The sequence below is a fragment of the Neodiprion fabricii genome, chromosome 1 (assembly GCF_021155785.1).
Source record: "Neodiprion fabricii isolate iyNeoFabr1 chromosome 1, iyNeoFabr1.1, whole genome shotgun sequence".
In the NCBI taxonomy this organism is placed as follows: domain Eukaryota; kingdom Metazoa; phylum Arthropoda; class Insecta; order Hymenoptera; family Diprionidae; genus Neodiprion; species Neodiprion fabricii.
Genome location: NC_060239.1, coordinates 7,573,941 through 7,588,081, shown reverse-complemented (window position 1 = coordinate 7,588,081; position 14,141 = coordinate 7,573,941). Strand labels below are relative to the sequence as shown.

The 14,141-nt window shown below is 39.6% G+C and overlaps 1 protein-coding gene across 8 annotated transcripts in view; it reads left to right on the top strand.

Moving 5' to 3' along the window:
* The window catches only part of LOC124185773 (probable serine/threonine-protein kinase DDB_G0282963), a 54,529-nt gene that overhangs the window by 19,387 nt on the left and 21,001 nt on the right, over positions 1-14,141 (top strand). For 6 of the 8 annotated variants that reach the window (XM_046576909.1, XM_046576892.1, XM_046576875.1 and 3 more), the window contains 3 exons: positions 7,739-9,530; positions 9,646-9,814; positions 9,975-10,175. In XM_046576909.1, coding sequence (XP_046432865.1) covers positions 7,739-9,530; positions 9,646-9,814; positions 9,975-10,175 — 2,162 coding nt within the window. Of the gene's footprint in view, positions 1-4,053; positions 4,932-7,738; positions 9,531-9,645; positions 9,815-9,974; positions 10,176-14,141 lie in introns of those variants that run through there. The other 2 variants (XM_046576917.1, XM_046576900.1) reach the window with 2 other exon arrangements.

The following is a 14,141-nucleotide window of genomic DNA, read 5'->3' as shown; positions in this document are numbered from 1 at the left end:
AGAAACAACAAAGTTTCGAATGGTCGGAAACCCGACGGATCAAAGATTCTGAAAATTTAAGTTACGATAAGGCAAAGTTACAAAAAGGGAAGTTCTGATAGAGCAAAATTGATTTGAAAGCCGAAAATTGAAATATACTCACACGACGACTGGATGTAGGAAATAAGAGAAGAATAAGATAAAGTGAAAATCAGAATTACCGAGATACCAAACGTAAAAATGGCGAAAATCCAAGACAAAGAAAGGTCGGAGAGAAATTCACAGAACTGATAAACGTCGATGACTCGAAATTTCGATGTTTCAGGTTTTTTAATTTTCTCATTTTCGCACTTCCAGAACCTTCCGCATCGGGTTTTGGACCATTCGAAACTTTGATGTATCGTCAAATTTTGATTTCTCTACTTCAACTTTCGCCACAAAACAATTCGGAATTTGTTGCATTCGGATCTTTTAAGATTCGGAATTTCAACCGCGCTCCGTGCGGCTGTAATGCGCTTATTGCGGGAATCTCTACCTAATAAATCTGTCAATTGTGTGCAGCGGAATGGGAGAATTTACACTCCATAGTACGTTTAATTTGCTTGTTGTATTTTCGATCTGACTTTAGGGGAACGAATTATTTCAACGAAAAGCTGCTGTACTCGCTTATATACACTACAGCTTGACGAAAATACCGTATACAGTCATCATACGTTATGTTTTCGTAACACGCATCGCGTACAAGTTACGGTAGAATCGATTTAGGTGTGTTTCGTTTATTCTCTCCATATAATATCCGTTTATTTTTGTACCGTATCTCGGTAATTTGTCTGCGCCTTGATCGTTGGTTTTTTGTTCGACGGTTTTCATTGCCGCTTATTTGCAAAAGCCCGAAACTCACGTGACACTTAATTTTAGTGGTATTATTACACTGGAGATTTATCCTCTTTACGCAAATCCCAGAGACTTATATTTCGTAACGAATGTCGAAAGTCAATCGTTATATTATTACCTATTTGTATGTAGCTCGGTGTAGTCACAACAAACAAGTCTGTCTATTGGATTAGTCTAACTTTGCCTTATGTTGTATTGTATTGAAAGTGGGAAAAATTACTATACAGCATTCCTGACTATTTATTTTTCATCGTAACTGATACAAAACCGTACTCGTGATTTATTATTTTCCTGCAACTTCTTTACTTTTGCTTTAAACGAAATTGTATCCCCGTGTTTTTGTTCAAAATTGCGTGTAGAATACGGTTGATATACTATTTTTTTTCATTGCGATGCATAGCCTTTGATAATAGCCAGAATAGAAAACATTAAACTCAGTCGGTAAGGACTGAATATTCAATCCCCTTAAAAATCGTTTACAGTATGATAGTTTCCTCTCCTTGATTTTTCTTCCGATCAAGTTTAACCAGACAAATTTAAGACGATGGTAATTTAAAATTATCGACCGCAGGTATATATTTGCAGCAATTTACTGAGCATCAAATCATCTGGAATTAATCTCGCGTCTAATTCTTCCCTGTAATTATTCAGAGGTAATTTATATACCTTTACCTATAACACCGCAACTATATTTATAGTTGGTAACAAAAGCTACAAAGAACGGTATTACAGACAACGGATAGACAGAGGAAACGAGGGAATAAGAGGAAAGCATTTCGATACGATATTTTTTTTTTTTTTTTCATTCTTTTATTATTGTTCACTTCCTTCTTTTTCCCAGCTATAAAGCGTACACGATTAATTACGTGGTTAATCGACCCTAAACACGCCATCCAGAATGTCTGCAAACAATTAAAGACAGATTGATGCGAATTTCCCGCAACTTTTACAACTCGCTTAACATAGATATACCTATAATAAAGCGCTTGCGATAATTTTTAAACACTCGAGGCTGGAACAGCTGCAGGTTTATCATTGCGACGTTTCTCAAAATCAGCTGATCATATTTTATCATACCTTATATAATATTAGCATTGCGAAATTTGATCGAACGTCAATAATTATGACAATATATGAGAAAAACGTTTACAACAATCACGACGACTACTGACATAATATTCCCCCAAAGCTTTCGTCGCGTTTCGAATTTTCGATTCGGTATCCACTGATCCAAAGTGCAAAGCTTAGTAGAATTTATAGGTATAATACTGCGGCAAATAAAAAAAACAAAAAAAAAATACGACATACAGAAATATCAGTTCTTTGCTAAAATCTGGGGGATGATACTACTACGCAGTTTTATATCACGTGGGGGTGCAACAAGCTCTCCTTGCCATCCATTCAAGGTCGAGCAGGGATCAATACCTCGAAGCCTACGGTATGAACTGTATCGACGAGTGGGTTGGGTCCCTCTTTCAGATCCCGTATCTAAAATAATCGTTAAACATACCCAGTTAAACAGAAACGGAATTTAAGATTAATATACGATCTTGTTGAGAATTCTCCGAAGATAATTTACCGACTGTACCCCACGTCTCCACCTTATATATTTGGTAAAATAATCTGATTAGGCACAGGGTCGGTTTCTTACATCTTCTGTGATTGTGCAATCGGTTTTTTGTCCACGTATCGTTTTCGTTACGCAAGCTAAGATCTACCCGCCGTTATACTAGCGCAATGCGGGCTGCAGTTTAAGGAAATTTAGTATTACCGACCGAGCTAGCGACTCCTATTTCATAGACGTTTTTTTCGCTCCTGTGAGTGACGAAATCATTTCAAACTTTGGGAAATTTATAGTGTTTGCAGTTGCGATTGTGAGGTCATTTAGAAAAGTTTGGTAAACGTACTTTAGCAGCTCATTCTTACTACGTTTTGAGGTTATGTCACGCTACAGATATTCGAATTTTCGTATTATTCTAATTTCTACAACGATTCTGCGAAATGACAAAAATAAGGTCGCCATACAATTTTCTTAATTTGTCGGTAAGGCTAGAAGGTTGGCAACGGCGAAAGTATCATTGAAGGAACTAGGGAAGAGAAGAATTCCTTCGGTGTACAGAAAATTACAAATATTGTATAACTTTTTTTTTTTTTTTTTTTTTTATGTTATAATAAAATGCATTTTCACTTATCACTTCAGAAAGTTAATAAGGAATCGTTTGATTTCATTCCACATGGATATTTGACCGTTCGATGAATTTTTTTCGCAAAATTCTGCAACTTTTGCATGCTGCAGCGTTATATCTCATAAGGTATAATGTTGAGAGTGGTCACACACTTGGAAAACCTGAAAAACCTGGAAATATAAGAGTGTTTAAAACGAGTCGTGGAAAACCGGGAGTTGTCGGGGAAAAAATTATAAATATCACTTTTCTATCACGGGAATCGGAAATGACGTTTTGAGACGATAAATTTACTTCTTAACATCGTGAAAAAAAAATTGGCTTAGACTGGCATTTTAGTACCTACATTATATTTTTTTCAATTTTAATTGAATTTGAACCGAATATAGAGTTGAAAAGCTGAACGATTCAGGTTTTAGTAACTCACTAGAACTGGGGAAAATTACAGGGAAAACTGGGACTCGGGGTCCTGGAAAAGCTGAAAACTTGACGTGATTTTTTCCTCAAAAATTTGTTGCCAGCCTGAATATTGAAGGTTGTCGTAGGTCAGTATAAGAATACAAGGAGCTTCGCTATAATTTTTGTATTTTCTTCGCGCAACTCTGTTCGGCAAACTGGATATAATTTTTCCGTTCAACGACGCGATCCAGTGAACTACATACCTACGTCACATGTATAGGTATACTTGAGAGGCATGTATTGAAAATGTTTAAAATTGAAGCGACACGACAGTGCCGGCGACACGATACACGTGACTAGCTATCCCTCCTCGCGGCTTATTATATCATTCCCTCTTTCCCCGTTAACCACCCAGCTAGAAACGAGCTCTATACCCAGCGTGTCGTTGTCTATAGGTACAGTCGTAAACGGCGAAGAGAGGAGCGTCGCGACGCCGGCGCAGTTAGTCGGATCAATCTCTCTTTCGCGGACGCCCTCGCCGTCGTGGTCTACCTCGAAAGTTAAACGCAGCACTCGTCAGAACCGGGAACGAGGTGCTGCTGCGAAAGACTGAAGAAGAAGAAGAAGAAGAAGCAGGAGAAGGAGGAGGAGAAAAAACGAAATTTTACAAAAAAAAGATCTCGTGATTCGGATCGCAATCCTCGTCGAATCACATCGACGACGAGGCTAAGGAAGCGGGCTGATGTTAATCCGCAGCGATGTGAAGATACGGAATTAACGAGTGGCTCGACGATCCGAAAACGCGAGTATCCGCGAACGTCGCGAAAATTTCAATCGCTTTACACCTTAATCGCCAAAGTTCTACGACACGACTTGTGCGACGATCGATCTCAGGGTGATAGAAAACCGGGGGCAGGGGGGGGGGGCGGGGGAGGTGTGAAAATCAAACGAGTAAAACGATGAGCCGGTGAGAAGTCGCAGAATTATTGTCATCGTCGTATCGAGAGAAAGGAGTGGAAGAAAAGATCCGCACCAAGGATATCGGTCGTGCATACATGTTCGACTGTACAGCGTATTTATCAACCTGCGAACGAGTTCTAGGTGTACGGTATAAATGGAGGAGAGTTTGAAATCGGAATCACAGTGGAATACGGAATTCAGGAAAGATCGTTGAATACGTATAACAACCACAACGGAAGAACCAATCGCCGATTTGTGATATCTGCCGAGGAGCTTTGCTTTGAATATTAAAGGTTGCTGGCTTGAACACCGCGGCTGATCAATCGATACGACTGGAAGGCTCTTCATCTTCTTCTTCTCCGGGTGAAACCAACCACTGCGGCGAGGAGACAACATTGTGGCTGGTTAAATTCAACCTCGTGTAACAACAAGAGGATCATGGATTATCGTAGACGGTATTCTTACGGGACGGAGGACGATGAGTGCGAAAAGGAGGAAATACGCGGCGTGTCATCGGTAAGCGGTGCTGCTGCTGCCGGACGGGTCGATTTCAAAATCGAAAGTCAATAATCGATGTGGAAATATTGGCGGAAAAAATCTTTCGCTCGATAAATTATTGCAATTTTAGAGTTTTTCGCCCGAGTCACGGATTATCACGTGCACTGTGCTTGCCTTGTGTTCTTGTGTCACGTTTACCAAAAGCTCGTCGTATTTACTCAAAGAGACTCACTGCACCGCACTGCACACACACACACACACACACACACACACGCACTTTCTTTGCTCTCGAAGAGCATCGCAGCGTTTTTTTTTTCTATTTTTTTTTTATGTTTTTTTTTCCACCTAACGCAGCTTCCCAAAATACACTCTCACGCTCTTATTTCTTCACAAGCTGCTCCTCACTTACATACACCACTTATGTTGTACCGTGGTGGAGGATACTCCACAGTTTACAAAGGATGTAAAGACGAGGAACGTTTACTGTTTTAAATAATTTGTTGTACTACATATTATGGAGTTTTCAACACACTCGTTGTGAATTTATTTTTTTTTATCTTCTTCTTTTTTTAAATATACTTTCTTTCTACTCGAAATAGTCATTCGATGTGCAGTGTTTCGATGTACGGAAACAGAAAGAGATAGAGAGATAGATGTCAGATTTTACATGATTATTATCATTCGTCACCGCAGAGAGATTAAATGTATCTATCTCTGTATTATACCGTCCTTGTTTCGTTATGTCTAGTGATTAAGTTTCGATCTTTTGTCTATCTCCTTCAGTTGACAAGGTCATGCTAGTTTCTTCTCGCAAATCGTCACGGGAGTCACGCATCTTATCCGAATAATTGCAGACTCGCTACTTAGAAGTCTGTATTTATATGTTTCGTCAGACTCTAAAAGTTCGTATCGCGTATCTCTCACGAAAATAACGAAAAATCAAAGGAACAAACAAATTTATTTCACATTATAAATGTACACCTCGACAACGTTTCGCGCAAAATCACCATTCGATTATTCAACCGCCTTGCATGCGTATCCATCCATAAATAAGCGTGTGTGTATATATATATATATGTATACATATGTAAAAATACAAACACCTCGCCTCGTGATATGATCCGTTTAATCGCGAGGTACAAAGTCGAAGGAGCTTGTCGTAAGATTGGTTGAAACAAAAAAATAAAAAAATAGAAAAAAAAGCGGAAAAAAATGAATACTCAATTCGCGATGGTGATTTCGACGATAACGATCGAGGTTCCATTCCTCTTTGTATACGATATGCGCATACAAATGCGTGACATTCGCAACCGCAAAGTCAAGTTGAACTGTTATACTGATACAAATCTAGGCATGACAATTCCTTGACCAATACGTGTATAGCTTTGTGCACAAAAAGTAACTCACAATACAAGTCGAAAGATTAAATCCGCACTTTCATTAATACCACACGCGTTAGGATTTCTCATTTCTGGAAATATTCGGATACAGATATATATTCGAATACGTGTACTTATTATGATATGGTATAAACGGAACAGTTTTCGGATACACAGATCAGCGCGTGGATCGTAAAATTTCACTGTCTAATAATGATAATAATTGACTGCAAAAGTCAGTCGTATTTATTTGTCACGATGTCGAGTATATCTCTGCGATTATGAATTGCCGATCGATCAGCAATTTATTCTTTCATGAGGGAATCGGGATTTCGTATCGAACGATATCGATCAATGCTTATCCGAGGTATTATTTTTCACGCAAGATAACGCGATGGTAATAAATTATATACAGGTGTCCGTAAATGCGCCGAAGCACTGGCGACCTTACATTACACCTACCGATTATTACATGCGCGTGGATTCTCGCCTAAAGCGTTTCGACGTCGAACAATCGACACAATTTTATATCTATTCACATTTGCGTTTTTATTTATATCTATGTACATTCGCATCATTGATTTACTCTGTTGTTCGAGACTGAACGGAATAAATACGAATCGTATTGAGCTGAGCTTGAGAGATAAACTTTGAAAAGGTCGAATGTGCAGCGATTATGTACAGCTTGAAATATTTGCCATGTCGGTGTGTACAATAAACTTGCCAATATATTTGTTTCATATATTTCTTTCCTTTTTGTTTTTTCAAAGACACATGTTCGATAGTTTTAGGAAAAGGAAATAAGACGCTCGTTTGAATTTGAGCTCCCAATATCAATATTTAGAGGTTCATGAACGCGATTTCCCATTTTCCATTTAATTCACATAAGAAAATAATAAATAAAAGCCGCAATATTTTGTGATAAGTATCGCTGTTAGCTGTTAGTCTCCGAAAAAATGAAGTTTTACATGAGAACTTTTCAACTTTGAGAACCAAAACTTTTTTCAACAAAGATTACAACGGACCTTTTTTGTACAGCATTTAATTCCTTACAAAAATATGTACCAAACGTTTATGTATATTGCTTCGTTTCTGAGCTACAAAACTCCGAGATAACTAAAATTATTTTCTAATTTCACTCAAACGGAAAATGGAAAATTGCGTTCAGAAACCTCTGACTATTAATATAACGGGCTTAAATTAAAACGAGCTCCTTATTTCCTCTATCTACAACTGTTAAGCGTGCGATTTTGAAAAAACAATAGCCGATTTTTTTCGACAAGTCTAATATAATACATATATGTACGTACGCATAATACAGGTAATTTGAAATCGATCGTAACGCAAAGCCGAAAAAATCGCAATGTTTGAAAATGGAACTCCCAGTTATTGCATGAACCCTAAAATCGTGTATTCATGTTGAAATTTTTCTCATCCAAAATCCAGGGAGACAACAGAAGTGCGGCGAAGCGGGGCACGCCATACACAAGGGGGACCGCCATGTCGTTCGGATTTCGCCGACGTCCAACATCCGGTATACCGATGCCAGTGACGGGTTCCTTTTCGTCCGAAGTCGGAGGATCGCTGTCGTCTCACGGCCGTCGTTCAAAGTCAGCGGGACACGAGAGCGATCGTTCGGTTCGTCGGAACGACGAAGAGAGCAACTACCGGGGCCACAACAACGCGTCCTCGGGAAGATCAACGCCGAGGCTTGCACCGCCGAAGAAAGAGGCCACCGGGACATCGGTGAGGACCAACAGGTTCGGGTTCAGGCAACCGCAGCCGCTACGATACACCGACAAAGTCGGGGATGTCTGCGCCAGCCACAACGGGAGTCACTACAACAACCACGAGAAGACGACCGGAGCCGACTCCAACTTCCATGGCAAGCTACAGACCAACCGCAGAGTCTACACCACCACGAACAACGCGCCGGTCGTATCGAAGCTGAGACCATCGCCGGTCGGCTCTCCGTACAATCATAACAACAACACCCTCGGCGGCGGCAACGAGGCTCAGAGGTCGTCTTACGGCCAGGAGCCGATCAGTAAGTACACTTTGCACACGAGTCATTTACCTCAGCCGCAATTTGCCGTCAGAATGAACAATGACTCGAACTCGAAGACCGCAAAGACGGCCGCCAATCAGAGCCGGAAGATATCAACCGTGTCGAAATGCACCTCGAGTTCTAAGGAGGGATCGGGTACCGAGGATTCTGGTATCGGAAGTCAGTTCGGATGCCTCGGTGACGAGAGCGGAGGACAGGCGAGGACCGTTGACTATCCGGACAACTCTGGTGGAAGTCCGACGATTGGACGGCGAGGAGGAAGTGGAGGAGGAGGGCAGCATGTCAGGCCGAGGAATCTCAGGATGGTCGTTAACGGGAAGAGTTTCGACGTTCGGGACGTTCATGACGACAGTACTGTTACCGAGATATCGGTTATAACGCTGCCGAAGTTATTCGCTAACGTTAATTTGAACACAGGTCTTGTCCGTGAAAGGACATCGCACTATCAGAGGGTCATTAATAAGGATAACAGGTACAACGATTCGGTGTCGATCACTTCCTCGGAGGGTTACGACGAAGGACTCGGTGAGGAAAAGGGGTACAAGGATAGGTCACGGTACGAAAAGGTGCCATCGGTAAAGTCCGACTTCAGTCCACCTAGCAGCGACGATCCTGAGTACGGACACGGCGAGGCGATGGCCGATGAGTACTCGTTTAGTTCGAGCGACGAGTGCAGGGCAAACTATAATAACGCGGAGATGAAAAAGGCGATGATTATCGCGGCATCGAGTCAGGGTAAGATAGCGCAAAATCAAGTGCCAAAGACCAATTTGAGATCAGTTTTGCTCACCATTGAAGATCCGGCTTTTGCCGCCGCCGCTGCAACCGCGACGACCATGATCGACGACGAGACATCCCCGGTTGACAGTCTCTTCGACAGTCCAACGGCCAGTATTACTCAGTCAGACGGTAAGGTATCGAGGAAGGAAAATGTCATGGAGAAATCCGGTAATACCATTGATGACGACAGTCCTGGAACACCTACCAACGCTTCTAACTCCCTCAGTCTATCTGAGGGACGCGAGTTCTTCGACGACGAAATCGCCGATCAGCCCGGACTCACTTTCGACGAGACCGTCAGGGTTGGTCACGAATTACAGCAGACCGGTATCGTCAACAACCAGGTCAACGAGAACAGCTACACGCTTGTCGAGTCTCATCCTAAGACCGGTGAGTTCGTTACGAAGCTTTTCATCATCTTCGTCACCCGAGATTGAATTTTTCTCCTATGCAATTTTTTTATACCCTCATATCCGATTGGGCTGACTTTTAATCCACTTTGCAGCCGCTCGAGTACACGGAAAAAGCGTTGAAAGCAGTCCGATGCATGGTCGAAGAATCAGTCGTGCTGGAAGCGTGGATACATTGTCACCGTGCGAATCTATCGCCTCGGACGATTTGATGCTGGATTACGAACGCAGCGATGCTAGTTCCTACGAAGAATCTACCCATCGGTAAATAAAATTTTACTCGTGTCAAATGTACGTGTAATATGTCACGAAATTCAAACGAGAAGGGGTGGAGGACAAGGAAGAAGAAACGAAGAGTGAAAGAGGACGATCGGTTTTCACTAGTTATTGTTCACCATTTATCCACTTATTTTTATGTTTACAGACTAGATTCGAATACGGCGTTGCACGAGATGGACGACGCCACTATTCTCTCGGAACTCGAGGCTCAAGGGGAGGAAGTTATGCGAGAATGGAGCTGCTTGCTGGGGGCTCATCATTCGATACAACAAACACATTCCAATTCTAATAACAACAATCTTAACGCCAACAACAACAACAATCACAACAACACTACAGAATCCGGGTGTGTATACGTATATGTTTTTTATTAACTTTATCTCACGTTTAGCTGCATCATCGTTGACAGTCGGAACACGTTTTTTCTTTGCTGAATGAAATGTGACATAAAAGAAAGGAGTTGCTGATTTTGGTGTTAGTCAATATTTAGAAATTGTTTAACGAAATTATTTTCGAACAGTGAGAAATTTTTTTCTTCGTTGTTCTGTCAACTGTTAACGAGGGACAATAAAAAGTGTGACACGGAGTTTGTCATAAAAGTCGGAATTTTGAGAAACCTGGAAATAGCGGGATATTCTATGATTCACTCTGACAAATTGTTGAGTCTATTGTTAAATGAATTGAAAAAACTATGAAGTATTAAAAAATTCATTCAATTAATTTTTCACAAATTAACGTGAAATTAGTGACAGAAAATAAGCCAAGGATTAAAATGGGATTTTGTTTCGAGAAAATCTGCAACATTTGTTGAATTGTGAAGTCGACTTTTTATGGCCGCTCTGTAAAACATTATATCTATGCACATTTAATTTGAATATGGTCGATCGTTGTTATAAATTTTTGCTTCGAATTCCGCATGCATGCGCCTCTGTTATAGGCGAGTTAGTCATATAATATCATGTATGTGTGTTGGTCATGATGGTGGTGGGAAGTTTTTGATTCATCTATTTCAATACACCACTGCGCCATGTTTATTGTCATTTGAAATTTTATGCATCTGCGTAGAAGCTTTATCTACTTATGTGTCATACGAAATACTCATTCCACGCTTATAATATTCGTATGTACATAGGTATACGTATACTTACGAAGTATACTTAAATATAACGTAGGTACGCGTACAACGAACGTTATATATTTGTCACCCATTGGTGAATTTTGTCAGTATAGAAATGACAAAAACACACCTAGAATAAAGCTATTGACAGTTGATATTCAATCAACGCATACCGCAATATTGCATGAAAATGTCTGATGGGCAATTTAACGCAGGTGAAATCGAGATACATTTTCAACGAAATCCGCCTGCGTTTAGGCAACCAGGTATACATTTTACCGATCGGTGTTGCCAAAATGCAGGAGTACTTTGTCAAAGTCTATCACGAATTGCATAAATGCAGGCGTATTTCAGTAGTGTGTACCTTGAATTGCATAAATGCAAGCGAATCGCCCGTAAAACGTTTTCGGCCGAATAAACCAAGGACAAAGTTGCTTGTAGAAAGGGAGAATCTTGCGATCGGTCAGTAAGGTCGAGACTCGAATATATCACCGCGTTTAATGTGGTATTGTGCAAAATGCGAAAGAAGCATAAAGAAGAAGTGAAATGGTAGAGAATATTGACGCGTTTTGAGAGAGTCGACAATGACTCATCTTTACAACCAGCAAGCATCTGTTACTTGTACGCGTGTATGTATTTTATGCGTCAAAGTAACTACAAGGGATTGTCGCATGCATGGACGTAAAGTATAGATCGGCGTACTTTGCACATACGATGTGCTCGGCACCTTTGCATTTGAATCACCCTGTGACTCACCCTTAACCCAGCTTACAAAGTTGTTTGCTACTCTTCAGCAACGAGTAATTCTCATATGAAGGTACGAATTTTTTTAAACACGCGTCTAATTAATTATCAGTTGTGCACATCAGGTTCATACGATTATTAATATAGTTGCACTGGTGTTATTACTTTATAACGGCACGGCATATCGACAGTGTTGATAATTGTCTTATTATCAATTATCGTTGTTTTTCTGTCTATATGGTACGATATAAATTGGCGTAACGATCACCATGAAGCGTCGTAAATTCCCGGCTGTGTATCAGAATTTAGACGGGGTCCGTTTTAATTCGGTAATTGCAACAGGATATTAGGGGAGTGACGTCACGGATCATGTTTCCCGTCGATATTTCGAACTCAACCGGAAACAAAGCGATTCTCATGAAAGATAAAACTCGCATCCTGCGACGATATATTTTCACAGCCATGCGTATAATACCGCAGCACATTTGTGATTTTGATTCTCAAAGAATTATGCCCGAAAGAAAAATAACGTCTAATTTAGACCATTTAAATCTGTGGTTAATTCTAAAAAAGCTGCTGTAATATTCGCCGATTTGAGTATACATTATTATTCAACTGTTTTGAATTACTTATTTTTTTTTTTTAACCGCCTATTTATTCAAATAAATATTATGCCTCCTCTTTTCATTAAATGCAATTTTATCGCCCAAAGGCAAATCTGTCTTCATGAATGTTTTTTTTTTTTTTCTTTCTCTACATTTTCTTCCACTCCTTCTTTCGTTGTGATTTTTTTTTCCTTCGGTATAGAAACGATATATGCGAAAGTGTTCTACGAGCAGAAGCCGGAGAAGTAGACCCTAAAATATTTTAGGAATAATACGTACAAAATATTTTGTCGCATGCGGTGTAAGGGAGTATATTATAAATATATATATGTATATAGTTCCTGCATGTTGAGTCGCTCGATAAATCGACCAACTATTTCTGTCGCTAAGCCCAACTTTACCATACAAAAGCTTTGTCTTACATTTTACATCCGTACATTTCCATATTTACGTGAAATTTTATCAACTATGCACATATGCGTATAATATTTTCACCGAAACTGTGTGTCTACATAGATTTCACGCATAATTGCGATCGATTCTTTTTCTTTGATGAAAATATCCGCTTCGGTTCATCTCTGTAAGTAGGGCATTATTCCTTTCATTATTAAGGTACCTTTTTCCGTGTAACGTATGATATTAGACGAATATGCGGAAGGAAATTGGATGAACTTTGTCATTTACATCACTGCTGTTGACTACAGTCAGTAAGTTGGTAAAAAAAAAAAAAAAAAATAAAACCTACTCGGCCAAGATTGAGAAAGTAGAATTGTTGAGAAAAATGATCATAACAATGTGAACTTGAAGGCAATAGTCGCTCAACTGTTTTTTTATTTTATTAATACACTACGGTGAAAGGAAGAAGGAACAAATCGAATCTACGATTTATAAGAATCAACCGTTAAAATGGTCAATTAACTTTCGTAAAAACGTAGAACGTGCACCAAATAATATATATTTATAAATATATCGTCGAAATAATCCTGTAGCGATTTCCAAACGATAGAATAAAAATTTGAATAACTTTTAGGTAAAACATTCATCAAGTCCATATCGCACGTACTGAAAAATAATATTCGAATTTTGTTTGACAATTTCGAATCATCATAAAGGACGATAATTAAATATTTGCGCACCTGTTTCCGCATCGCCAAATCCTTTTCTGCGTCGCCATTGTTTCGGTTGTATTTCCTGTAAACAAAATTTGAATGCGTAACGTATACGAGACGAAGCGTTGAAACTGCGATAAGAAATATACAAGCGTTTTCGAATTTTCTTAACGATTCGTTCTCGCGATCAAATCTTGCCTTTGAACGTAGGAATTTTCTTGTACGGAAAAAGGAGAAGTCAGTTTTAATGGAGGAAAATGTTTTCATTTTTCAAAAGGAAATCGAAAACTTGGTTATACTGTAATCTGCATGTAATGTATTTGTAACGAATCGCTGAGATACGTTGAGTAAACAGGCCGACAGCGCCAGAGAATGCGTCCAAATTTAGTGACCGAGTCCTAACCGCGCATTAAGCTGTATCTGTAGGAAAACTAGCTTTGCAGAGCCTAGAGACTACAGTTCGCTCTCGGCGCTCCTCGCGTGCGGTTCTACGTTCGTTAAACCTCCGTGAATTTATCGAAAGTGATTTTTTTTTTTAGTTTTTATAATTTTTTTTCCCCCTCCTTTCGAGCATAACAACATTAGCGAGTGATTTTCAATCGGGTCGATAAATTAAACGTAAAGTGTTTGAGAAATAAAAGAAATACGTTAATAACAACAACAATAACAATAATAATTATTTTACGTTTAAAATTTATACGATAATTTATAAATCATATTAATTCACACATCGTGTG